The sequence below is a fragment of the Bos taurus genome, chromosome 1, assembly GCF_002263795.3.
Source record: "Bos taurus isolate L1 Dominette 01449 registration number 42190680 breed Hereford chromosome 1, ARS-UCD2.0, whole genome shotgun sequence".
Lineage (NCBI taxonomy): Eukaryota > Metazoa > Chordata > Mammalia > Artiodactyla > Bovidae > Bos > Bos taurus.
Genome location: NC_037328.1, coordinates 146,048,898 through 146,076,595, shown reverse-complemented (window position 1 = coordinate 146,076,595; position 27,698 = coordinate 146,048,898). Strand labels below are relative to the sequence as shown.

The window sequence follows — 27,698 nt, the reverse complement described above, 5'->3', positions numbered from 1 at the left end:
GACCATTCCAAAGTCTTGAAAACCTACCCAGGACACTTGGCTGTTCAGAAGGAACAGGATGAAGCCTGGCAGTACGACCACAGGATCTGAGCTGACCTGCAGGAAGAGCGCAGCACCATTACTGTGCTTCCAATTCCCTGAGAGACAGTCACATGCTCACATACGCCAACAGGCCTGCCGAGGACCTCAGGGATCCTCACGGCCGGAGCTCTGTGCCTGGCACCTGGCCTGCATTCCAGTCTCCACCCCGCAAAGGACGTCTGGATTCATGGTGCTGGCCGCTGCTAGTTTCTATAAAGGGCACTAACAGGACAAAACCTCAGGAACATCTGTGGACTCGATGCTGCCCCTGAAACAAGTACAGTGCTGCGGACTGGACCCCGCGAAATACATGTGACCTTCTCAGGAACAAATGCCTTCAGGTCCTCAAGTAACAGAACACAAACCCGGGGGGAGACAGAGACAGAGAGAGATGCAGAGACACAGAGACGCGGGCCAGTCTGTGCTCTGAAACTGTAAAAACAAAGCTCGTGGCTGACTCACTTTTTCCATCGCTTTTTCCTTCTAACCCAAGAGGAGGTGATCGTGACTTTTCTTGAGAATCAAGAGATGTTATGATAAAATCTTCAACATCCTTCTCCTGTTCAAACACGTAGATTTTTAAATGGTCACAAAATAATAATTTTTATATCATAGAATTGAACTTCCCAGATGGAAACTTTCTAAGACCTCAATTTATCACCTTCCCACATAGAACTCAAACAGAAAAGGGTTCAAAGCTGGTGGACACAAGGTCATAACGTTCGTTTTAATCAAACTCATCTACATTTCTCTAGGAATATTTTAAAGGTTTCACTGGCAAATATTTTAGATTTTTAAAATTTTGCATGATGTGTGGGAGCATATGGATACAAAATGGAAGCATATGGATATGGAGTGGTAATACATGGATACTTCAAATTGCATGTATCCTATAATTTATTTTTCATCTAATCCAAGATACACAAAATCTCGAAGCTATGTTAGATAAACTATAACCTAACCCCAAAATAATACATTGAAGTGTCCTTGAAACTGATCACATTATATGTAGAGCCTGTGAAACATGAAATACAACTGAAAATAAACCTAAAATACATATTCTAAACTAAGAGCTGATATGCAGACCACACACGAAGATGGGTTTGTGATGACACTTCCCAAAGCCAGTGTGACTTAGCAAACTCAGGCGTGCAGTGGATCTGAGTAAGGCTAATGCATTTCATGTACTGTTAAAAACAACCCAAGTGCTCTGGATGTTCCTATTACAGTAGATTTGGGTCCGTCCTGCAGAACGCTGACCGTCCCTACACTTGCTGACCAAGGGAGTGCCAAGTGCTCACCCATGCCTGGCCAAATGGCCACATCAAGAGGTGAGCCAACAATGGCTGCAGCTGTGACTCCCCCGGCCACAGAGACACAGCCCAGTGTGAACAAACTGCCCTTCAGCATCCCATGGACCCAGATCAGGACAGAGCCTGGGAAGACCACTTACCACAGGCACCCGCTGAGCATGGTGGTTGGCAGAGGGAACGCCGTCTGCAGCTAATGGAGACCCCACCCACTTAGGGGCTGTTCCTGCAGCTGACTCGCCCGGGTAACAAAGCCGCCCCGACTGGTCAGCCTGGAGCACGTGGGTGCTTGTCCCATCCCAAAGCGAGGTGTCCAGGCTGTGCAGGCTCAGGGCATCTGAGCAGGGTGTCAGGGGCAGGTTGGGCAGGGGCTCAAGGGTTGAGTCCTCCCTGACAACCTCAGGGGAGCTCCAGGGGGACAGGCCCATCGTCCTGAGCACGTTCTTCAAGGGCTTGGACCCCTGGGAATGGGTGAGGTCCTGGGAGCACCCATGCAAGTGGCTCTGCAAGCAGAGTGACCTGTCCTGCAAAGTGACCTGCTCTCCCGTGGGAGCATCTGGCTCATTTCTTATCAATGAATCCGAATTTCCAGTGACTTCAGCTAGATCCCATATGATGTTAAATGTATCAATAGGAGGTGATTTGTCAGTTTCTTCACTGTTATCAGAACCATCACTCAAACCATCTTCTAAAGCACATGGAGATGCCAATGCCTGCTGGTATTTAAAGTCCTCCATCTCGATGTTTTGGAAGCTCATGGAACACACCAGATGGTTCAGTTTTTCTTGAAGTTGTTTCACCTGAGCTATGAGATCAACTTTCTGTAGCCGACAATCTTCCAGTAGTTTTCCCTTATCCTGCAGGTAAGGAAGAACATGCATACAGTAAAATGGCTGAATTTCATGTTGCCACATTTGCCTGTTATTTATGAGCTAATTTCAGAGACTGTCTGAACAATTAAGGCTGTGGTTCCATGATGAGCCCTTTGTCCCTCTAGACTCTTTAAGATTTTAAGTTTTAAAAAATCCCATGAAGGGCTCAAAGCTTAAAACTTGTTCCCTAAGGTAACCACTGGAGAAGATCTGGAAGGATGGGAGGGCAGGCAGCACCAGGGTCCCCTTTCCCCTGGATGACAGCCACTGGCAGAACATGTCCAGTATGACTATTCTGGAAGTCTACAGTCTACTGAAGGACTAGAGGGTAACTGCTCTCAGCTCTTAGCACAGAAGCACCACCCAACCCCCAATCCAGGGCCTGGGGGCGGCTGTGCACGTGCCCTGAAGCATTGGCAGGAAGCAGGGTGGGCTGTCCTCTAAAAACTGGGAGTGGCGCTCTGACTGCTGTTTCTGATCAGAGGAGCAGAGACAGCCAGCCTGCTGCACCTGCCCACCTGGTGAAAGTGACTTCCAGGGGACTGAAAGGACTGGTGCCCTCTTATCCCTACCAAAGTGTTTTCCTCTTTGGGGAAAAATTTTAAACCTAGGACATTCAAAAACAACTGCACATGCAGAGGAAATTATAAAGTGACTACATGTGCCTTGGAAAAAGGAACAGGCTAAGAAAAGATGTGAGAACCTAAGTTTATATCTCACCCTGATCCTCTGCACAGAGACATCAATCCAAAATAAAAATAACAACCCCACATGAACAACAACAAGAAAACAAATACTGAGAAGGAAGGAAAGTACGATTTCTAGGTTTACATTAGTAAGATTAAAAGGGTTCAGTGTTCAACAATAACAACAAAAATCACCAAAAAAAAAAGGAAATAGGAAAGTATAGATCCTACACAGGAAAAAGTATGTCTACAGAAATCATCCCTGAAATAGACTCGATGGTGGATGAATAAAGACTCTAACACAACTGTCTTAAAGATGCTCAAAGAACTAAGGAAAATACAGAGAAAGTGTAAAAAAAAAGTTATGAACAAAATAGAAACATCAATTAAAAAAAAAATCACAAAGAAATTCTGGAGTTGAAAACTATAATAACTGAAATTTAAAACTCACTAAAGGGATTCAAAGGTAGATCTGAGAAGGCAGAAGAAAGAATTAGTGAATGTGAAGACAGAACGACGGAAATGACCAAGGCCGGGAAGGAGGCTGAGAAAAGTAAATGGAGCCTCAGGCACCTGTGGGACACCACTAAACAAGCCAGCAGACACACTGATGGAGTCCCAGCAGAAGGGAGAGAGGAGGCAAAAAGAACAAACAGGGACATAATGAATGAACTTTCCAAATCGGATGAACGATATGAACATAAGTACCCAGGAAACTCAACCAACTCCAAGTAAGATGAACTCAGACAGACACCAGGACATGTCCTAATCAAACTCACACAAAGCCAACGTGAGACTCTTGAAAACAGCATGAGAGAAGTGACTTGTTGTATACAAAGATCTTCAATAGGATTATCAACAGATCTCTCCACCAGAAACTTTGAAGGCCAGAGGACTGTGGGTCTGTATATTCAAAGGGCTAGAAGATGAAGAACTGTCAACTAAGAATCCTAAATCCAGCAAGACTCCTTCAAGAGGAAGTGAGAAATAAGACATTCCCAGATAAACAAAAGTTGAGGGAGGTTGTTACCACTAAGTCGTGCCCTGTAAGGAATGTTCAAGAGAGTTGTTTAGTTGCTAAGCCCACCAGACTCCTCTGTCCATGGGATTTCCCAGGCAAGAATATCGGAGTAGGTTGCCATCACCTTCTCCAGGGGGCCTTCCTCACTCAGGGACTGAGCCTGTGTCTCCTGCATTGGCAGGCAGGTTCTTTACCTGAGCCACCAGGGAAGCCTCCATTCAAGAGAGTCCTGCAGGGGGAATAAGAGAACCCTAGACAGTAATGCAAAGCTGTACAGAGATATAAAGATCTCAGTAGGTAAACATATGGGCAGTTATAAAATCTAACATTATTGTAACAATGGTTTCTAACTGCATTGTTTGTTTTCATCCTGATTTAAAAGACTAATATATATATTCTTAAGTTATTAATCTAAAAGTTAGTATTACTGTAACTTTAGTTTCTAACTCCACATGTGTTTTCTACATAATTTAAGAGATTAATGCAATGAAAGGAATTATTAGTTTATGTTTTGAGGCACACAGTTATAAAGATGTCTTTTTATTACATCAAAAACCAAAAAGAGTGGGGATGGAGCTAAAAGGAACAGAGTTTATGTGTTATTAAACTTAAGCTGGTATAAATGCAAATCAGTATTTTGTGTTAGGATGCTAATTGTGAAAACAGCAATAGAACACACACAAAGAGTAATGAGGAAGGAACTTAAAAATATTTCACCATTTTAAGAAATTAATTAAATGCAAGAAAAGATAGTAATGTAGGAAATGAGGGATCAAAAAGAGCTGTAAGGCATAAAGAAAACAGCAAAACGGCAAAAGCACAGGATTCCTTATCAGCAACAACTTTAAATATAAATGGATAAATAAAGCACTCCAAAAACAGAGACTGGCAGAGTGGATAAGAACATGTGATCCGACTCTCGCGCTGGCCGAAGGGCCACTTGCTTCTTCCCGTAAGGTGGCTCTAGCAGTGCTTAGCTGTGTTTAACATCATTCGAAACAGTTTTGTTAGACTGTATCATGACTGTGTCATATCAGCACGCATTTTTAATAAAACATCAAAACTGGTGAATTTTTGTGTAGCCATTTTAATATTTAAGATGGAAGAAAAGCAACATTTTTGGCATACTATGCTTTATTATTTCAAGAAAGGTAAAAACGCAATTGAAAAGCAAAAGATTTGTTCAGTGTATGGAGACCATGCTGTGACCGATCAAATGTGTTAAAAGTGGTGACATTTCATACTGGACGTTTCTCACTGAGCAATGCTCCAAGGTCAGGCAGACCGGTTGAAGTTGTTACCAATCAGAGATATTAATTGAGACCAATCAACATTATGCCATGCAGTAGATAGGCGACGTACTCAAAATATCCAAATCAAGTGTTGAAAATCATTCATACCAGCTGGGTTATGTTAATTGCTTTGATGTTTGGGTTCCACATTAGTTAAGTGAAAAGAACCTTCTTGACCATACTTTCCCATGTGATTCTTAAACGTAACGAAAATGTTTCATTTTTAAAACAAATTGTGACAGGCAATGAAAAGTAGATATTGCACAATAATGTGGAATGGAAGAGATCATAGGGCTACTGAAATGAACCACCACCAACTACACCAAAGGCTGTCTTCATCCAAAGAAAGTAATGTTGTGTATATGGTGGGATGGGAAGGTAGTCATTTATCATGAGCTCCTTCCAGAAAAACCAAAGAATAAATTCCAACAAGTACTGCTCCCAGTTAGACCAACTGAAAGTAGCACTCAATGAAAATCAGTTCAAAATTAGTCAACAGAAAAGTCACAGTCTTCCATTAGGATAAGCAAGAACGCATGTTTCTTTGATGACCAAGCAAAAACTGTTACAAACTGGGAAGTTCCAAATCATTCACTGTATTCACCTGACATTCCACCTTTGGATTTCTATTCATTTCAGTCTTTACAAAGGAAAAAATTTCAATTCCATGGAAGAATTTAAAAGGCAACTTTTAAAAGATAAAAACTTGGGAAGATGGAATTATGAAGTTGCCTGAAAAATGGCAGAAGGTAGTGGAACAAAATGATGACCACATTGTTCAATAAAGTTCTTGGTGAGAATGAAAAATGTTCCTTTTATTTTAACTTTAAAACCTAAGGAACTATGTGGTCAATTCAATACATGCTGTCCACAGAAGTTCACTTTAAACCCAAAGACACAAGCAGGTTGAAAATAAAAGGATAAAAAAAGATATTCCATGCAAACAGTAACCAGAGAAGAGCAGGTGACCCTTTCAATGTAAATTTATTTATAAAATAAATTTAAGCCAAGAAAAGTTATGGGAGACAAAGAAGGAGATGGAATCAATAATAAAAAATCTCCCTACAAAACAAAGCACTGGACCTGATGCCTTTGCTGGTGAATTCCACCAAACATGTAAAGAAATACTATCAATCCTTCTCAAACTTTTCTAGCAAGTTTTGAAAAGGAGGAAGCACCAGGCCCAGATGAGTTCACTGGTGAATTCTACCAAACATTTAAGAAAGATATTATACCAATTCTTTGCAGTCTCTTTCCTAGCACAGAAGCAAAGGGAATGCCTCCTGATTCATTCTGTGAGGCCTGCATTACCTTAAAGCCAAAGATACTACAAAAAAATGAAAACTATAAACCAACATCCCTTATATTTATGCAAAAATTCTTAACAAAATAATAGCAAATCAAATTCAACAGTATATTAAAAGGGTTATACATCATAATTAAGTGGTAGTTATTCCTTAAATTCTACACAGGAAAAATCAGTTAATGTACCATGGTACATTAAACTCGCATGTCATTTCAGTTGATGCAGAAAAAGCATTGGAAAATCTAATACCCTTTCACAACATTCAATTCAGCAAACTAGAAGCAAAAGGAAACTATGTCAACACAAAAGCCACGCGAGAAACCCACAGTGAACACCATACTCAAGGATGAAAAATTGAAAGCTTTTCCTCTAAGATCAGGAACAAGCAAAGGATGCCCAATTCCCTTCAACACAGTACTGGAAATCCTAGCCAGAGCAATTAGACAAGAGAAAGAAATAAAGGGCATCCAAACTGGAAAGGGAAAAGTAAAATGATCTATATTCACAGATGATATGATCCTACATGTAGAAAACTTAAAGATTTCACAAAGAAACTGTTAGAACTAATGCATGAATTCAGTAAAATTGCAAGATACAAAGTCAGCATATAAAGTCAGCTGCATTTCTATGCAGGAACTATCTGAAAAAAATTAAAACAATTCCATTTATGACAGCAACAACAACAAAAATAATTTTTTTTTTTTAAAAAGGAAGGAAGAAAGGAAAAATTAACCAAGAATTCATCAAGGAGGTGAAAGACTTGTACAATGGAACTACAGATACTCTTAAAAGAAATTAAAAGAGGACGTAAATAAATGGAAATATGTCTCATGGCTATGGATTTAAAGGCTTAGTATTAAAATTAAAATGTGTCAATACCACCCAAAGCATTCTACATATGCAAAGCTGTTCTATCAAAATTCCAAAGACCTTTTTTACAGAAATTAAAACACCCATTCTGAAATTCACAAGGTGTTTTAAAGGACCCTGAACAGCCAAAATAATCTAACAAGAACAAAACTGAAGGACTCAGTACTTCTTGATTGTAAAATTTATGACAAAGCTATAGTAATCAAAACGTATGAACTAGTACAGAAAGCCTAGAAATAGACACTTGCATATACTGTTATATGATTTTTGACAATGGTGCTAAGATCATTCAGTGGGAAAGGACAGTCTTTTCACACATGATGCTGGTAATACAGGATATTAACATGCAAAAGAATGATGTTGGACCCTTACCTAAAACCACGTACAAAAACTAACACCAAATAGATCAAAGACATAAAACTATAACACTCTGAGAAAACACATGGCAAAAGCTTCACGATGCTGAACTTGGCAACTATTGCCTGTATATTACACAAAAGATATCAGACAGATCAAAGACAAACTGGACTTCATGACATTTTTAAAATTTGTGCATCAAAAGACACTGTCCATAGAGTAAAAATGCAACACACGAAATGGGAAAAAATAGTTACAAATCATACACCTGATAATACATGGATCTTCATTATTTAACCAATACTTTAGTCAACTGTTGTGAAGAACTGACTAACTGGAAAGACCCCGATGCTAGTAAAGATTGAAGGCAAAAGGAGAAGACGGTGGCAGAGGATGAGACGGTTAGATAGCATCATCGACTCAATGGACATGAACCTGAGCAAACTCCAGGACATAGTGGAGGACAGGGAAGTGGGGTGTGCTGCAGACCATGAGGTTGCAAAGAATCCGACAGAACTTAGCAACTGAACAACAATAATACCTGAAAAGGGATTAATATACCCAGAAAAATATAAAGAACTCCTAAAACTCAATTAAAAGAAACCATACAACCTGATTCAAAATTTGCCATGATGAGACATCTCTCTAAAGAACATATATAAATGGCCAATGAGCACATGAAAAGATATTCAATAACACTAATCATTTGAGAAATGCAAACCAAAACTATAATTAGATACCACCTCCCAACCATTAGGATGACTACTTTACAATGGAACCTTCGTATACTTTTGAAAGAAATGTAAAATGGTACAGCCACTGTGGAAGACACTATAGTAGTTCTTCAGAAAATTCGCAATGGAATTATCACATGATTCAGCAACTCTAGTATTGGGTGTACACCTAAAAGAACTGAAACCAAGGTTTCAAAGAGATATCTGTACACCATGTTCACAGCAGCACTACTCACAAGTTAAAACGTGGAGGTACAACGTCCCTGGCGGTCCGGTGGTTAAGGCTCTGCACTCCCAACGAAGGGGGCTTGGGTTCGATCCCCGGTCAAGGAACGAGAACCCATACACCCCAACTACAGAGCCTGTGTGCCACAACTAAAAAGCCTATACGAAGCAACCAAGGAGCCCACACATAGCAGTGAAGACATCATGTGCAGCAACTGAGACCCAGAGCAGCCAAATAAAACAATAAAAATTTTGAAAATGTGGAAGCAACTCAAGCATCCATAGACAGATGAATGGATAAGTATCAGTTCAGTTCACTGCTCAGTCATGTCCGACCTTTTGGAACCCCATGGACTGCAGCACACCAGGCCTCCCTGTCCTTCATCATCTCCTGGAGCTTGCTCAAACTCATGTCCATCGAGTGGGTGATGCCATCCAACCATCTCATCCTCTGTCATCCCCTTCTCCTTCTGCCTTCAATCTTTCCCAGCATCAGGCTCTTTTTCAATGAATCAGCTGTTTCCATCAGGTGGCCAAAGTATTGGAGATTTAGCATCAGTCTTTTCAATGAATATTCAGGACTCACCTCCTTTAGGATTGACTGGTTTGATCTTCCTGCAGTCCAAGGGACTCTCAAGAGTCTTCTCCAACACCATAGTTTAAAAGCATCAATTCTTTGGTGCTCAGCTTTCCTTATGGTCCAACTCTCACATCCATACATGACCACTGGAAAAATGATAGCTTTGACTAGATGGACCTTTGTTGACAAAGTAGTGCCTCTGTTTTCCAATATGCTGTCTAGGTTCGTCATAGCTTCTCTTCCAAGGGGCAAGCGTTTTTTAATTTCATGGCTGCAGTCACCATCTGCAGTGATTCTGGAGCCCAAGAAAATAAAGTCTCTCACTCTTTCCATTGTTTCCCCATCTACTTGCCATGAAATGATGGGACCAGATGCCATGATCTTAAGTTTTTGAATGTTGAGTTTCAAGTCAATTTTTTCACTCTCCTCCTTCACCTTCATCAAGACGCTCTTAAGTTCCTCTTCACTTTCTGCCATAAGGTTGGTGGCATCTGCATATCTGAAGTTATTGATATTTCTCCCAGCAATCTTGATTCCAGCCTGTGGTTTGTCTAGCCCAGCATTTTGCATGATGTACTCTGCATATAAGTTAAATAAGCAGGGTGACAATATACAGGCTTGACATACTCCTTTTCCTATTTGGGACCAGTCCATTGTTCCATGTCTGGTTCTAACCGTTGCTTCTTGACCTGCATACATATTTCTCAGGAGACAGGTAAGGTGGTCTGGTATTCCCATCTCTTGAAAAATTTTCCACAGTTTGTTGTGATCTACACAGTCAAAGGCTTTGGTGTAGTCAATAAAGCAGAAGGAGATGTTTTTCTGGAACTTTTTTGCTTTTTCGATGATTCAACAGATGTTGGCAATTTGATCTCTGGTTCCTCTGCCTTTTCTAAATCCAGCTTGAACATCTGGAAATTCATGGTTCATGTACTGTTGATGCCTAGCTTGGAGAATTTTGAGCATTACTTTGCTAACGTGTGAGATGAGCGCAATTGTGCGGTAGTCTGAACATTCTTTGGCATTGCCTTTCTTTGGGACTGGAATGAAAACTGACCTTTTCCAGTCCTGTGGCCACTGCTGAGTTTTCCAAATTCGTTGGCATACTGAGTGCAGTACTTTCGTACCATCATCTTTTAGAATTTGAAATAGCTCAACTGGAATTCCATCACCTCCACTAGCTTTGTTTGTAGTGATGCTTCCTAAGGCCCACTTGATCGCATTCCAGGATGTCTGGCTCTAGGTGAGTGATCACATCATCGTGCTTATCTGGGTCATGTACATCTTTTCTGTACAGTTCTTCAGTGTATTCTTGCCACTTCTTCTTTATACTTTCTGCTTCTGTTGGTCCATACTGTTTATGGATAAGCATGATGTGGTATATACATACAATGGAGTATTATTCAGCCTTAAAAAGGAAGGAAATTCTGACACCTGCCATGACATAGATGAACCTGGATAACATTATGCTTAGTGAAATCAGCCGGACACGGAAAGGCAAATACTGTGTGACTCCACTTATGAATACTTACAGAGTACCTCATAAACCTATATAGAGACAGACAGAAGAAATGTCTGCCAGGGCTGGGGGAGAGGGGAAATGGAACTTACGGTTTATATGACAGAGTTTCAGTTTTGCAAGAGGAAGAGGGCTGTGGAGATGCGTGGTCACACGTTACAAACATACCTGATGCCACTGAGTCACACCACACACAGACACAAAAAGGCAACTGCCAGAACCCATTTCAGTGGCAATTCACTGGGGACAGAAGTTTTTTATTTTTAAGGAAAAAAAGGCCTAGAAGGCTCAATACGCAAACACTGGAAAACACAAAATTGCAATTTATGGAACAAATCTACAATTTCCTTGTCAGTGTGTTAACTTCAAAAAATTTGGCAACCGGCTCATGACATCGCAGGGCTGAGCTTTAAGAATTCAGACAAATGTTCCTGACCCAAGGGCACTGAGACAAGTGCTCTAGAGTCAGTGGACGTTCTCCACAGAGTAGCTTTTCTGAAGGGGACGTGATAAACACACAACATCAAATTCAAGTTTTCTCTCTCAAAACTGCAGGCCTAAGTGCACAGTCCTATTGCTGGGCAAGTCAGACTCTCCCAATTTCCCAATACCAACATGGTGCACACGGCTCCTGCACATCCCAGCAGGTTAGGGCTGGAATCCAGCATGGTTTGCAGGGTCCACACCAGCAATAACGACGCTGTCAGCCTCCTTCCTGCCCCTGGAAAAGAGACGCTAGCTTTCTGGTAGCTTCTGTCTTGGGATCATAAGAGCTGACTCATTGGAAAAGGCCCTCATGCTGGGAAAGGCTGAAGGCCAAAGGAAAAGGAGCAGCAGAGGATGACATAGTTAGATGGCATCACTGACTCAGTGAACATGAACTTGAGCAAACCTTGGGAGTTAGTGAAGGACAGGGGAGCCTAGTGTGCTACAGTCCATGGGGTCACAAAGAGTTCGACATGACTGAGCGAATGAACAACAACAATGTATAATTATTACACGTTATACAGATAATAACGGAACAACAACTGTCCTGAGATCCGAATTTAAAACTGCTGAATCATGGATCACTCGCTCTTCTTTGCTGGGGAGCAATGGAAAACACCTAAAGTTCAACCAACCAACGCAAAGCCTTCCCAAGTGAACTGGAGGCTGGCCGCAAAGGTCGTGTGGGGGCAGCGCAGCTGCGGGCAGCTCGCCCTCACCTGAAAAACCTTGGACGCAAGGCCTAGATCCCAGTTAAATCCTACCTGCACTGACTGCTCACTCTTCACAAGCTGCTAAGATGTGTATTTAGATTAAACACATAAGAAATTTCCAAATGGATCTGAACAGCTCTACCAAGAGCGATGGACCCAGAGGTGTTCCTGTCTAAAGTCTGCGTAACCTGTACCGTCACAGCAAAGACACTGAGGGGGTCTCTGCCCGGGAACAGCTCTCAGGTCCTGTGCCCCGCCCCGACAATGTCCCCAGGCACCTTCACTGCTCCTGATGCTCTGCCGCCGTCCTCCGCATGCAGGCGCATCTCCTTTTTCACTAAGAGCAGCTCAGACTCCAGCTGCTGCTGGCAGACTGTGAGTACAGATATCACGCTGTCCTGCTGGCTGGGGCGGGCGCAGGTCAGTGTAGGCAGGGCTTTGGCTGGCTGCAGGTCATCCTTAACTAGGCTCTACAATGCGTGGAGAAAACAAGGATGATGCTTATGAGCACACAGCCAAGGGCATCAGAAAGCCAGAAGTGCAGCAAGGCCCCATCGGGCTCCCAGCCAGCTGAGCCTGAGGGAAAGCCCACAGCTTATGACCAGAAGCCCACACAGAGTAGGAGATGAGGGATACACGCCCACGGCAGGCCAAAATGTGCCGGAGCTGGGGGACCCCATGAAGCACGGCCTCCCATAGATGTCAAGCAGCTGCTCAGCTCCCCGCATGCACTCCCAGTACCCTGTCTGCCCCCAGCAACCCCCTGCAGCACCCCCACACACACCCAGCTCCCCGGACACATCCCACCTTCCGACGTGCACCCAGCTCTCAGCACACACAGGCTGTGCAAGTTGTAGCCTGCGGAGACCAAACCCACCTGTGGGTCACTGCCACGGCTGTCAAGGGCCTGGGCCAGCTGCCTGCCATCCACATCCTGTTGCAATTCCTCACTGCAGGAGGTCTCTTTGCCCCTAGGCACCCAGCCCTGGGAACCACCCTCCCCACACGCCTGCCGCTCGTCCAGCTCCTTCTGGCACTTGAGGAATCGCTGGTTGAGTGCCTGCAGCTGGCGGCTGAGGCAGACACACTGCTCTCGGAGTCGCTGTAGCTCAGGGGGCTCCCCACTGGCCGCCAGGAGCTGCTGCTCCAGGGCATGGCGGAAGCGGGCCACGGCTGCCAGAATGGCCTCCAGCTCAGCGGAGTGGGTGGACTTCTCCCGGCGCAGAGCTTGAATTTCTAAATCTCTCTCTGCGATCTTTGCTTCCCTGGCATGCAGGGCAGCTTCAAACTCGCGGATCTGGGAGGCTACGCCCTCAGGCTGCAGCTCGGCCAACTGCCGTGTGGCCGCCTCCTCCGCGGCCTGTAGGCGCTGCTGGAGGGCCTCGAGGGCCTGGCTGTGCTGGCGCTCCTGCTCGGCCAGCCGCTGGCTCAGGGCCTCCTTGGCCTCCAGGGCAGCATGCAGCTCACCCGCCAGCACTGCAGGGGCCTCAGCTCCTTCAGCCGGGAGGCCCAGCAGCTCACTCTGCAGGCTCATGGCCCCACCTTCCCCGGCCTTGGGAGCCTCAGGCCCCCCGAGTGGGAGCTCCCTCTGCAGCTTCTCGATGACCTCGTGGAGCTGCTCAATCTCCTCAGCATTATCCTTCTGCAGCCGTGCTTGGTTCTCACGCAGAGTCTCAATAATGGATTTTAGCTCTTCAACTTCAGAACTTCTATTACACACAACCTGAAGGACAAGCACATTTCAGAGGGAAATTATATGCATCAACTTCAGAAGTACCCCTTCCCACTTACCATTCTGCCTGAACTCATTCTCACAGAATAGAGAGACTTCACAACTTAAATTAGCTGTGGAAGTAACTAATAATGTCACTGAAGACATTAACACCTGAAAAAGAGAGACTTCAAGTGTGTCAAAATGGTCAGAAATTTGTATCTGCAGCTGCTGGAACACTTCATCAAGGCCACATTCCATCACTGAGGCAGGCCCCGAGCCTGGCTGTGCTGATCCAAGGGAAGTCCTAACGTGGCCAAAGCTCAACTGATGATATTACACACAAATGTTTTCACCACCTTCTAATTCATCATGTTAATGTTCATCCCTCAGTCATATCCAACTCTTTGCAACTCCATGGACTGTAGCCTGCCAGGGTCCTCTGTCTGTGGAATTCTCCAGGCAAGAATACTGGAGTGTTCACCACCTTCTAAATGTCCATCTTCTTAACATTTACGCAACTATGGTTTGGTTTTCCCAAAGGGCATTTAGATTTTAGGTGTCATTCTAACACTAGAACAAGAATAAAAGCAAGAAGACTCGACAAGGGAGGTCTGCAGTAAGGAAGAATGTGAACGAGCCAGAGCTCACAGCACGTTTTCCACAGAGTGCACAGCAGGGATCTGGGGATTCAACTCACCAGGCATCAAGCGATGCTTCTACTTGTGCTGTTTAATCTAATTCTCAACAATGTTAAGACAGGAAACGTCATTGTCCCTATTTTAAAGGTGTGACAGCTGAAATGTAGATATGAAATATTTTGCCAAGATCACAAAGACAATAAATGGAAAATCAGGATTGAAATCTATGTCAATACGGCCCACACATTCCGTTCTCTTAGGATTACATCAATAGGGACTTTTCCTGGTGGTTCAGTGGTTAAGACTCCATGCTCCCAATGCAGCGGCCTGCGTTTGATCCTTGGTCAGGGAACTAGAGCCTGCAGGCCACAACTGAGAGACCATATGCTGCAACTGAGATCCGGTGAAACCAAATAAATTTTTTTTAGAAAGATTACATCAACAGTAGCAACCAGAATACAAAAGAGTTCTAACCAATCTGTGTTCTAGTTCATAATACTCAACCAATTTGTTATAGGAACATACTTTCTAAACATTGAGAGTTTCACACAATTCTTGGTTTCACTAGTATTAATTAACAATTACTTTAAATACAAATCCAAGCCTGGCCCATAGTAAAAACAAAAGTAAGAAAACTGACTTTTTGGTTTTGGTTTGGATAACATAAGCTATGCACCAGGTTCACATGTATCATACCTGAATGCTAGTGTGTAGTTGAAAAAAAGAAAATTTCTCAGTGTGAGGCAAGACCCTCTCCCTAGCCCCACGAGGTGCACTGCAGACACTCTCGTCTCTCCTGCAGATAGCCGGAGGCACAGGGGAGTAACTCTGTCTGTACACACTTGCACATTCAGCATGCTGAGACGAAGAGATGGGCATGACAAAAGAGCCAAGTCACAACACAAGCAACACACTCAAAATATCAAACCCAGCGCGTGAAAGTGGCTTTAAAAGTAAAACACGAAAGTCTAAAATAAGTCCCCTGAAATACAGTACAGTTACAATATTGCTTCTATTTATGTTTTGGTGTTTAGGTCACAAGGCATGTGGGATCTTAGCTCTTCAACCAAGGAGTGAACCCACACCCTATGCATTGGAAGGCAAAGTCTTAAGTACTGACGGCCAGGGAAGTCCTGCCAACATTTTATAAGCCCAACAAAACCAATACCTGATTAAATATGATACACACACACACCCTTCATAAACACAGATGTAAAATCCACTAACAAAAGATCAGCAAATCAAACCCAACAATATATTAAAATGGTAGCTCATCACCACCACACAGGGTTTAACCTAGGAATGTAGGTTGGTTTAACCTTCAAAAATCACTCAGTATAATTAACCATATTATGAGAATAAAAGAAATATAATCATCTCAAAAGATTTAGAGGAAGCAATGTAGAAACAAAAGGGAACTTCCTCAATTGGATGAAAGATATCTATGAAAAACTTACAGCTAACATTATACATACTGATGAAACAATAAACACTTTCCTCCAAGATCAGAAACAAGGCAAGAATGACTGCTCTCGCCTGTTTTATTTAACACTACACTGGAAGTGGTAGACATTGTAATAAGGAAGGAAAAGAAATAAAAGACAAAGACTGGAAAGAAATAAAGCTGTCTATATTTGCTGATGGTGTGCTCATCTACATAGAAAACCTTAGAAATCTATAAAAACACTACTAGTATACGTGAGTTTAGCAAAGTAACAAGATACAAGGTTAATATACAACAATTATATACGTATATACATCTATGATGTGCTTGGCTCATGGCAAACAACTGGATAATAAAATTAAGCCCATTTCCCATATGGCAACAAAGCTAAACAAGAATACATTTAATAAAAAATGTTCAAGTCTTCTTTCTTGAAAACTATACAGAGTAAGGGGAAAAGTAAATGATAAAATTAAAGATGTGATACTAACCCAAGTATTAAAATAAATCATGAAGGAAGGGATAATGTATGTTGAGAGTAAGATGTTAGGATATCAAACAGCTGCTGGAAAAGAAAGCACAGGAAATAAAGAGCAATAACCACATCAAAAGAGGTCTTAATAGTGGTGGGAACGTAAGTGTAGTTTACAAAAAAAAACCTAAAGATACGATGATTTTAAATGATGAAAGTCTTCACTGACACAAAGTAAGGACAGAAAATGTAACAAAATGTGTTCTTTCAAAGAATCAGAAGTCTAATCTACAAGTGGAATTTGGGGTTATTATATCAAAGTAAGATACTGTTGACACAAAAAATGAGAAATATAATCACAGAAAACAAATGATGTACAGATTTATATATAAGATCAAACCAGTCAATCCTAAAGGAAATCAACCCTTAATATTCATTGGAAGGACTGATGTTTAAGTTGAAGCTCCCGATACTTTGACCATCTGATGTGAAGAGTTGATTCACCAGAAAAGACTCTGATGCTGGGAAAGACTGAGGGCAGAAGGAGAAGGGGGTGATAGAGGATGAGATGGTTGGATGGCATCACCGACTCAATGGACATGAGTTTGAACAAATTCTGGGAGATAGTGAAGGACAGGAAAGCTTGGCGTGCTGCAGTCCATGGGGTCGCAAAGAATCAGACACAACTTAGTGACTGAACAACAAGAAAGAAACAAACAAAAATCCCAAAAGAAAATATCTGTGATTGTCTATTCTTAATGGGACTAAAATATTTTCCTTATCACGTAAACTTTTTAGTATTTATGATATTATCAGTATGTAAAATTATACTCACATGACCAATTCTAGCACTAAGGACAAGTAACTGATAGAATCGCCTTTAAAAATTAGTCGCTGGCTTTAAAGGTATTCCTTGAAGTAACACAAAAGGATATTAAAAACTTTTGCCGAATAGATAAGGTACTAACACAGATCCCAACAGCCTGTCACTGCAATGTTGTGGCCATTAAGAGCTACAAACAGAACTCCTTTATACTCTACAGCCCTTACAGCCTCCTCCAACATTACATCTTCACACCTTCCTCCAACATGAATCATTAAAAAAAAAAAACACTACATCCTTTGTGTAAGGACACAGAGGCCTCTGTTGATCCCTAGACACCTCACAAACTACTGAGGACGTGATGCCAAAGTGCAGCATCAGGCAAGGCCCACCTCACTGAGAGCACCACTTCCTGTCCTGGCCAGCTGCGCTTCCGCCGACTCACGCACATGCATCATCTCGCTTTCTTTATTTTGCAGAAGGGTCTGTGGAAATAATAACAATTACAGTGGTAATAATGCCAAGAAAGTGTTACCATGGGAAAGGGTCCCCAGATCTCAAAGACACGAAATACCCTAATTAAATAAACCTGCAGTTTTAAATAGTATTAATAATACTCAGGACTTCCCCAGTGGCTCAGGAGGTAAAGAATCCACGGGCAATGCAGGAGACATGGGTTCGATCCCTGGTCAGGAAGATCCCCTGGAGGAGGAAATGGCAACCCACTCTAGTGTTCTAGCCTGAAAAATCCCACGGACACAGGAGCCTGGCAAGTTATAGTCCACGGGGTTGCAAAGAATTGAATACAACTGAGCTACTAAATGTGCATGCTAGTCACAGTAACACTCAATTCGAAAATGTTCTCCTATTTAAGTGCTTTCTGTCTAAAGTAACTTATTAGTTTAGCTTTCAAAAACCAAAATGTTACTGCATTTTTCCACGTAACTCGTTTCAAAGCAATCACCAAAGAACGGCCACGTGTGCTCTCATGTGCCATCATCTATTCATCAAGGAAGAATTCCCGCCCAAAGGACAGCCAGTGTCAAGGAGTGACCTAAAACTCCGCTGTCACTAAAGATTACAGTTGCAACCTTCAAGAGGAACAGGCATAAACGACATGACCCGTCAACTTCCTTTCACGAAGTGAGTTCACCCTTATCCAGACTGCAACCACAGGCAATGCAGGAGTCTAAATTCCACCCACGTCAAGGCCGTCTATGAAGGTGATGTTCTCTTTACAACTGTGGTTGTCATCCACACTACAGAGAGGTGGTTTTGGCTGTTTGCTTCAAGAGCACAATTACATTCAGATAAAAGAGAAGACATAACAGATTTTTTGCAATGCTGGAAGGAAGCAACTTTGTCCTGAAAACACCTCTGCTCGAATGCAGCCCGAAGTAGGGACAGGGTCCTAAGTCATGACATTTCCTCCTCAGTTTCCGCAACCAGGGAGGTGCCTCTCCTGCAATTTTACTCCAATAAGAATCCTTCACAAGACTGGACTTTGAAGGTGCAAACAAAAAGCAGAGTCTGGTGGGGGAGGGGAAGCAGATGACCTTCACTGGTCAAGGTGACTCCGATTCCCACTAAGATGTCCCAAAAGCTTCTCCCCACCTCCACACACACGTTAGAGCTGCCGGGGCCACCCTGTGGCAGAGCCCTGACAGCACGAAGTCCCTCTGGCTTCAGTAAGGAGGTGCCGTGTGTTTGGGGGGGGCCCGGGGGCCTGACTCCCCACAACTGCCGGTCCCTCCGGGGCCACAGCAATTCCACGACCGAATGGATGGAGGCAGGGGGTCTTCCTCACTTACTTTCAGATGGGCGTTCTCCTCCTGAAGCTCTTTGATGCTGGCAGCGGTGCTGTTGTCCTGCAGGCCTAATTTCCAGTTCAGATGCAGTATTTCTTCATTTTTATTTACTAAGTCATCTTTAAGATTTTCTAATTGTTCTTTTATGTCCGAAACCTTGCATTAAAGGAGGTAAGCATTAAAAGTTATCTAATATTCTAATTGACCTTAATAATTATTAAAATCACTTAAAACATTTAAAGCACATGCCAGAAAAAATTATTATCCCACAATCCACACAAGTGTTAAACTACAAAGCGAATATAGTTGTGACAAGCCCACAAACCGTGCCACGTGGACATCCTGCACACAGCAGGGAGGCCCCGGCAGACACACACGGCGAGGGAGTGCCCTGTGTAGTCCCCGCGCACCTCAGCCTCACGTTGCCTGAGAGCCCCCTGCATCGCCTCCAGCTGGGCTTCGGCACGGTCGGGACGACCGCCCTCGGGGGGCACCGGGCACTTGCCCTCGTCCAGTCTGGACTGCAGCGCGGACACCTGAAGCAGGTTACTCATCTGCTGCTCCTGTAATGCCTCTTTGTCCTATTTAAGTAAAAAAGGTTCATTTTAGGCAAGTGCCTCAGGAAACTGGGGGTCTCAAAACTGTTGTTTGCTGTTGCAGTGCAGATCACGCTCAGCCCTCCTGAGGCACACCTACGCACACCTGCACGTGCAGTCACAACACACAGACCCAGCCACGCTCCAGAGCCACACCTGCCTGGTGGAGGGCACAGCCCAAAGGGAGCCACCACACCCCCAAGATTCCCCTGGAAGGAGGTCATCCCAGTAACTATTCAGCACGGCACAAAAAGAATGTCTAAGCTGTTAGCATTTTTTTCCAAAAAATCAGAAACAACTTGCCAAAGAACAGGGCAATGGCTGACAACACCTCTGTACAATGAAGGTGAACAGCCCGTTAATAAGTTTCCAAGGAACATTTAACATGCGTAAAATATTAAGTGGGGAAGAAACATACATTCAAAGTTCATGTGGTTCAACTCCATAGAAGAAATAAAGGCGTTTTCTACACCCATGGTCCCTACTAAGCTCAGCAGCTGTCTGCTGGAGTCAGGGGTAGAACTGCCCCCAGCAGGCAGAGCGAGCAGGCTGGTGACTGGGGCTGAGGGGCCTGAGCCAGAGGTCCCTTCACACTGCATGTCCTCAAGAGGGGTCTGCGCTTCCTCTAATGGTTCCCAGTGGTGTTTTCAAAAATGAACTCTCTTCCTGGAGGCAGTGTTTTCTCAGAGCCAAAACAATGATTCCAAAATAAAACTTCTCACCGAGTCTCAGAGACTTTCTGTGAAACTTCCAATGACACAAAATACAAGAAAGCTTGATTCCAAGAACCAAATGCACAGAGGAAGTCAACGCTGACCAGGAGGCCCTCCTGCCCGCTCCACCCACCCCCAAAAAGAGACCTGCTCACACTCATCTTACACCCTCAGACACAAGCCCTGGTACATCATAGACACAAAATTTCAAATTACAACGTGAAGAACTGTCACTGGAGGTATTTTCACTGGGGACTGACAAATTCGTAACTGAAAAACTAAAATAATTATAACTAGGCTCTATGTGTGTAACACAACAAGCTTTCTAAACCTGAAATCTTGAACCTGCTTGTAATTAATTACTAAGAATAAACTCAGAGTACCTGAGAGACAAAGGAGTGCTAATAAAAATCGGTACAAACTGCGACCACTCTAAACGCGACACCGTGACTGATAGTAAGCAGTGGGGCCTCCTGAGCCACGAGAGCCGTGGCTGCGCCCTGACGTTTGTCAGCAGCCCCTCCGGCCACACCCGGTCTGTGTCACTGAGGTGACTCTGGGGAAGCCTCCGGGTCACCGACGGTTGGGGACTGGTTGCCAGGGCAGTCGACCACATGACTGAAGGTCAGAGCTGCCGGTGTCATCCTGACCTCCGGGAGGGGAGATGGGCTGAAGGTTGACCCCGTGTCACAGGCTGTGCCATGAGGCCTCCACCAAGCAGCGCTCTCCCGAACACCTGGCCTCCGCAGAGCCTCCACCCGGTGGCTCCCGACCTGGATCCTTTTACAGTAACGTGGAGGTCAGCAAGTGAAGTGCTGGAGTTCCGTGAGCTGCTCTAGCAGATCTGAACCCCAAGAGGGGGTCCCGGGCCCCTCAGATTCATACAGGCTGACCCTGAGGTGGACGTCTGGGGGCGGGGGCGCGGCCGTGGGGCTGAGCCCCAAGCTGTGAGGTCTGGCGCCACCTCCGGGTGGACAGTGTCAGAGCCGAGCTGCAGGGCAGGACACCCAGCTGGGGTCACTGGGGACGAGGGGCCCCACACGCTTGGCAACTGTGTCCACAGCACAGGGAACATACAGCAGAGGGTCGAGGCCAGGGGCAGAGGAAGCCCAGCCCAGCAGCTAGGGCCCGCAGGCACCTCCGCCAGCGGCAGCCCTCGCCGTGCTCACCTGCTGCAGGGCCCGCACGGCTCTCCGCTGTGTCTCCAGCTCTTCTTGGAGCTGCAGCAGTTTTCTCGTGGTGCTGGCATTCGTCTCCTCCAGACGCCTGATCTCCTCTCCCTGAATTAGTACTTGTCTGTCTACCAATTCTTTCTTTAGAATCAATTCATTAAGTCCATCTGATTTTTCTCTCAATTTTTCTTCTAACAATTCAACCTAAAACCACAAAAAATACTTCAGAAACAATAGTTTTTAAAAAATGCCCCACCTTCCAAGTTAAAAAGTACAACACAACTGTGAGAAAACTGACCTGGCTGCACAGTGAAGCGAAAGAACATGACAGAATTCTCCATAAAAAGACAAGAATAACAGCACAGAATTTGTTAGTAAAATAAAATGAATTTTGATAGTAAGGAATGGAAAGCCACTGAGCAGCAGGAAAAGCACCAAGCACAGACACATCAAGTATCTGTGTCAAGTGCGGGCGGAGCGCAAAGGCTACACCTACGCTCCAACTCCCCGGTGGCTCAGCGGTAAAGAATTTGCCTGCTAATGCAGGAGACGTAGGTTCCATCCCTGGGTCAGGAAGACCCCCTGGAGAAGGGAATGGCAACCCACTCCAGCATTCTTGCCTGGAGAATGCCACAGACAGAGAAGCCTGGTGGGCTACAGTCCCTGGTGTTGCAAAGAACTGGACACGACTTTATAGCTAAACAACAATGCTCTGACTGCACGACAGCATGGAGATGACAAAATACGGACAGAGTGTGGATTAGTGGGTGCAAGGGGTGGGCACTGTCTCCTGTCTGCACCTCAGTGGGACTTCTGCAGGATATCATCACAGGGGAACTGGGTCTTATTTCTTACAACAGCAAGTGAATCCATAATTATCTCAAAATAAGTTTAATTTTTAGAAAGAACAAACCACCACAGTGACCTTGGACAGGAAAAAGCAGACAAATCTGGACCAAACAAAATGAAGTAAGAAAAGCAAGCCAGAGACAGCCCTGTGCACCAACGCCTCCCTGTCTGGTCATGCAGCAGTCAGGTGAGGAGCAGCAGCACCAAGGGTGCGGACAGATGGACAGACACAGACAAGCTCGGAGCACCTGTACCTCCTTATCCAGCTGTGCCCGCTGTCGTTTTCATGTACATGGAAGGCAAAAATGTCATTAATGATAAAGCTTACAAGCATCGTAGAGAACAGCTCCCCCAGGCTGGGCCGGCAGGGGCGAGGGTAGGCTCACTTACGTGGCTGTCACGGAGGCCGGGGGACCGCGGCCGGGCCGCCTGGCGGAGCTGCTCCTCCAGCCTCTGGATCTCCTGCTGGAAGTCCTCCCGCTCCCGCTCCCGCTCCACTGCCTGCTCCTGTCACGAGGGGCGGCCTATTCACATGTATTCCAGCGTCTCCACTGCCCATAGTGACACCACCACCCTCTGAAGCAGGAGGGGAGGACAGGGAACTGGGCGAAGGGCCCCTCTTCTCAGGCACCTCGTACGACGGAGCCACGAGAAGGGGTGCAGCTTCCAGGGGGGGACCCAGGGTGGCTTCTGAGACGTGGGCAGAGAGAAAGAGCAGACACATGGGGCCACTGGACACCACCCCGGACCAGGGCAACACCCAAGACACACATCAGCTGAGCTCAAGTCCACCCCGACGTTGGCACAGATGTGACTTAACAACCTGGAAGGAAGCTCACGCCGTGAAGATGACCTCTGGCGATGCAAACGTTATCGCTCAAGACTTACGTCCATGAACTGGCGTTGGCGGCGCAGGTGCTGGTCCAGGGAGTCAATCTGCTGCCTCAGGGCGGCAAGCTCCTCGGCCTGCCGGGCACATGCCTGCTGATGAGACAGCTGCTCCTCCAGCTCGGCCTCCAGAAACCGCATCTGGGAGAGCAGGGACGCACGGTCCTTATCTGCCTGCCTCCTGGCCTCCGACTGCTCTTGGGTGAGCGACTCCACTTCCCTCCGCAGAGCTGAAGATGCAGAACAGAGGGCAGGGAGCCGCTCAGGGTGCACGTCCAGCAGACACAGGATGCTAGCACGGCAGAGACCAGCACGCACCTGCCCTGGCAGCCTGAGACCCACCCCACCTGGCCAGAGCAGGGGGTTCCTCCCACCACCTCCCTGCCAGGCCAGAGCAGGGGGCAGAGGGCTCCCCCAGTCCCCTCCCCACCACGGGCTGTGACCTGGCGGAGGATGACAGCTGCTTCAGCCGCCTTGACCTGTCAGACCCTGAGCCCACAACCTGCCGAACAAGCCACAGTTCAGCCAGAACCCACTGGAAATAAAATGAGAACTTCCATGCGCATGAGAAGAGGGGCTGGGGATTATATATTTCAAACAAAAAATTGGCTAAAATAAAAAATTCTAAAGCCTGAGGAGAAAATACATCTTGGGTGTCCCCAAATGATGTTATCAGGTAATTTTCTAGGAATTATGCCTTCACATATACTCTCCAACATGGAAATATAAAATGTGACTTAAGACCTCCACCCGAGAGAATATCAGCCCAGCTGGAAGGTTCCCACTGACCCGCTGAACTTACAGGCAGCCCACGTACCAGGGTGACGTGTCCTGAGGAAAAGGCTGAGCCATCAGCAAAGTTACAGCTGACCTAATGTTGACGGGTGGCAAGGCCACGGGCCAAGGGAACGGGCAGGTTAATGAGCAGCTTTTCAAATGGGGTCTCCCTCAGATGGACCCCAAGGTGCTGGTACCAACCAGAAACTGTTAAATCCCTAAATCTGCATCTACAGTTCACCAGCATTCAGAAGTTAGCTATTTTGGTTTATATAAATGTCAGTCTTTTGTGACAAACTGTCATCCCCACTGACACAGCATTCTCAGTAAGTTTTTATGCTAATGATGTAGCAATGATGGCAAACGGGATGAACATGCAGTTAGAATAATGCCATTCACAGCTGGGGAGACGCGGCAACGGTCAGCGTTGCCTGGCCAGCCACCCAGACAGGACCTGCCTGTGCCAGGGCCACTCGACCTTGATGGGGCCACTCGACCTTCATGCAAGTAGGGCAGAGGGCAGGCGTCCATAGAGCCGTTACAGCCAAGCCAACGGCCGACTCCAGGGCCACAGGCCGCGCAGGGCCCCCAGCCCAGGACACGGATGGAGACAGGGCTCCTACAGCTCAGGGACTGCACTGGGGGCCCTGAGACACCTGACCACGTCTCTGTAAGAACACTGAAGATCTAAGCTCCCTTTTATGTAGCGGTCTGCCACAAAAGCTCTTAAGTATTTTTACTCTTTAGTAAAAACTTGGCAAAACCTGATGCAAACATAGAGCCGATCACACAGAAATCACTCATTTGCTTCTACGAACCTGAATCCTCATGTGCTACAGAAACAGGAATGCCTATAAACAAAAACATACAGCACCTTCAGAGCTGCAAAGAGGAAGGCTGGTGACTTAGGATATGAAACTCAGAAGTAAGGGAAGGGGACTGTGGCAGGAGATGCCACAGCCTCGGACAAACCTCTGAAACATGTGCTTCAAGACACCACAGCTCTGGTCAGAATGTCATTTCGGGCCCCAGAATTCACGGGCTGGCGTTTAGGGTGATGAGGTCCCAAGGGTGAAGCGTCATGACGGGTGAGAGCCTTTATTATGAAAGGGGCCCCACAGAGCTCCTGCCCCACTTGCACGTGGACCCAGAGAGAAAGCGTGTCACCAGAAGGTGACCGTCCCAGTGCTCCAGGACCGTGGGGCGGGGGGGAGGTAACGTCTGCAGCGCCCGGCCTCTGGATGGACTAAGGCCACTGCCAGCCCCCATGTGGCAGCAGGTCCCAGCTCCCAGGGGCTTCGGTGCTGACTTTTAAAGACAACAAAGACAAATACACAGGATAGATGGCATCTCCCTGAAGGCGACCACAAAACACTGCAAACTGTATGTCTTCCTACCTGAGGTTAACGTTAGTCACTCTTCTGGTAATTTTATTTGTTAACATTTATTTACTTGACTGCATCAGGTCTTAGCTGTGGCATGTGGGACCCAGTTCCCTGACCAGAGATCGAACCTGGGCCCCCTGCATTGGGAGCGCAGGGTCTTAGCCACTGAACAACCAGGTAACTTTAAATGAAATTTTTAGGTAGCCGTTTATCTTGTGAAATGTGAAATAAACAGGACTCTCCAAGTCGGGGGCTCCAACATGGAGCTGGGGTCTCCAGGAGTGGGCTTCACACACGTCCCCACCAAGGAGGCAGTGGACTTCAGACTGGGGCAAATGCAGAGATCCCAGGACTCAGCAAGGACTCGCGCCTTTCCCCCATGACAGCCTCAGTGCTCAGGGTCAGGGATCAGCCCAGACTGGCTCCTGCCCCCAGCCCCACTGAACAGGCTCTGCAGGCAAACCGCCTTCCTCACCCTTAAAGCCCCGCCCGTCACTATTCCCTCTCGAGACCCGAATCTGCGTGCTCCAAACTTCATTCCTCTGATCCCAAATAAGCACTTTCAGCTCCGAGGATGTGGATGCACGATTGCACACAGGCGGGCGACCTCCTGGCCAGGTGACCTGGCCCCAGAGTCGGTTGGCAGCCCTTCCTCCGAGAGCAGCCCCCCACCCTCACGCAGCATGAAAAGCCCCCTGCTCCGGGCTGTGCCCGCCTCCTCACCAGCCTCCCTCTCTCGGGCATCCGCAGCCAGGGCCTCCGTCTGGCTGCACAGCGCAGCGTTCTCCTCCCGCAGCTCTGCCTGCCGCCGCGCCGCCCGCTGCAGCTGCTGCCTCAGGCCCTCCAGCTCGCCCACCAGGCCCCGCTCGCTTGCCTCCTTCTGGCCCAGCGCCTCCTGCAGGCCGGCTTTCTCCTCCTTGAAGCCCTCGATGATGCCTGCAGACCACGCGGGGGTGGGGGTGGGGACGGGGGCAGGCAGGCTGAGTGCCCCGTTCGCACAGGGACCTACAGGGCCACCTGCCCTGAGGTGCTCCCCTCCCCACACCCCTAGGAAGGGCACTGGAGCCTCTCAGCCCAGCCTCTTTCCTCCTGGGGCTCTGCTGCTAACACCCTCAGGGCCGCGCTCACCCTCTGCTTTGTGCAGCTCCAATGCCAGCTGGGCCTTGGCCTTGCTCTCTGCCTCCAGCTGCTCCAGCAGCTCCTGGTGCTTCCTCACCACCTGTGCTGTCTCCTCATTCTTACAGCTGAATTCCTTCTCAAAACGAGAATGGATCTGACGCGCTTCCTCCAGCTGTGAAACACATTGGAAAGTAGAAGCTCTCCTCGTGTAGGATTTTGGTGAAATGGTAAACGTCACATGAGGAACAACGATTCTGATGCCCGATATTATGTCAGTTACTAACGAAGCAACAAGTTTTCAATAGACGAAAGTTCCACACATGCAAACACAGACAACGCTGCACGAACACACCGTTTGTGACCGTCAGCCCCAAGGGTGCTGCATGGAACATGGACAGGGAGCCTGGCACACAAGCAGGGACGGGCCACCTGGTAACCACAGGTGGAGGACAGGAAGGCTCCCGGGCCGTCACCACAGTAAGCAGGGGACCTGACACATCTGCATGGCCTGTGACATCCCCTCCTCCCAGCATGGCCACCATGGAGCCCCTCGCCCACAACACCCTGCCTGCTGGGACCCCAGCCTCCCTTTCCTCCCAAGCTACCCTGGTGGGCATATCCAGGCTGAGGATCTAAATCAAAACGCCTACCCGCAGCTGTCCTTGCAGAGAGCTCAGCACCTGGCCTGGGCTGCCCAGTCTCCTCCTGTATATCACCAACTCCGACCCTTCCAGACCCAGCCTCTAAGGAAACCTGTCAGCTTTTCCTTGAAAACAGCCCCCAAAGCTGCCAGTTCTCATGCCCTGCTGAGGGCCCCTGTCCAAGTGCTCAGCCACCGCTGCCCCTTCCTGCAGCCGATGGCCCTTGGGCAGCCCCACTGACCCCAACCTCATCAGGGGTCCATCCTCCCCTCCAGTCACTGCCCCCTGCCAGCTCCCACCTCCCCACGGCCCACCCACCTCCCCAAGCCCACGCTGCTTCCCCTGATATGCCTATGTGCCCTCTGCAGAGCAGATAGTGAGGGGGCAAGATTTCTGAGGTGCGAGCAAGGCCCCCACAGACTGCCCGCATGCTTGGATGTAGGGCCGTGGGCCAGGTCAGAACTGCACACCGGTTGCCCTCCCGGGAGATGCTCGCACATGGGGATAGTCAAAAGCACCTGGCTACTTATCACCAGACGCTGCCCCACTCTGTCTGGTTTCTTAGAGAAGACGGGACAAAGCCAGAGGAGACACATCCGAGGTTGAC

The 27,698-nt window shown here is 46.6% G+C and overlaps 1 protein-coding gene across 12 annotated transcripts in view; it reads right to left on the bottom strand.

The window, feature by feature from the left end:
• PCNT (pericentrin) overlaps window positions 1-27,698 on the bottom strand; it is a 104,476-nt gene that overhangs the window by 29,637 nt on the left and 47,141 nt on the right. For 6 of the 12 annotated variants that reach the window (XM_015474068.3, XM_059890185.1, XM_059890208.1 and 3 more), the window contains 15 exons: window positions 26,460-26,622; window positions 26,055-26,267; window positions 24,765-24,797; window positions 23,170-23,399; window positions 22,672-22,788; window positions 22,536-22,556; window positions 21,430-21,636; window positions 19,362-19,532; window positions 18,955-19,107; window positions 17,536-17,628; window positions 12,930-13,775; window positions 12,331-12,522; window positions 1,535-2,248; window positions 544-640; window positions 28-96 (listed from right to left, as the gene is read on the bottom strand). In XM_015474068.3, the coding sequence (XP_015329554.2) occupies window positions 28-96; window positions 544-640; window positions 1,535-2,248; window positions 12,331-12,522; window positions 12,930-13,775; window positions 17,536-17,628; window positions 18,955-19,107; window positions 19,362-19,532; window positions 21,430-21,636; window positions 22,536-22,556; window positions 22,672-22,788; window positions 23,170-23,399; window positions 24,765-24,797; window positions 26,055-26,267; window positions 26,460-26,622 (3,319 nt within the window). The remainder of the gene's footprint in view (window positions 1-27; window positions 97-543; window positions 641-1,534; window positions 2,249-12,330; window positions 12,523-12,929; window positions 13,776-17,535; window positions 17,629-18,954; window positions 19,108-19,361; window positions 19,533-21,429; window positions 21,637-22,535; window positions 22,557-22,671; window positions 22,789-23,169; window positions 23,400-24,764; window positions 24,798-26,054; window positions 26,268-26,459; window positions 26,623-27,698) is intronic. The other 6 variants (XM_059890197.1, XM_059890220.1, XM_059890218.1 and 3 more) reach the window with 4 other exon arrangements.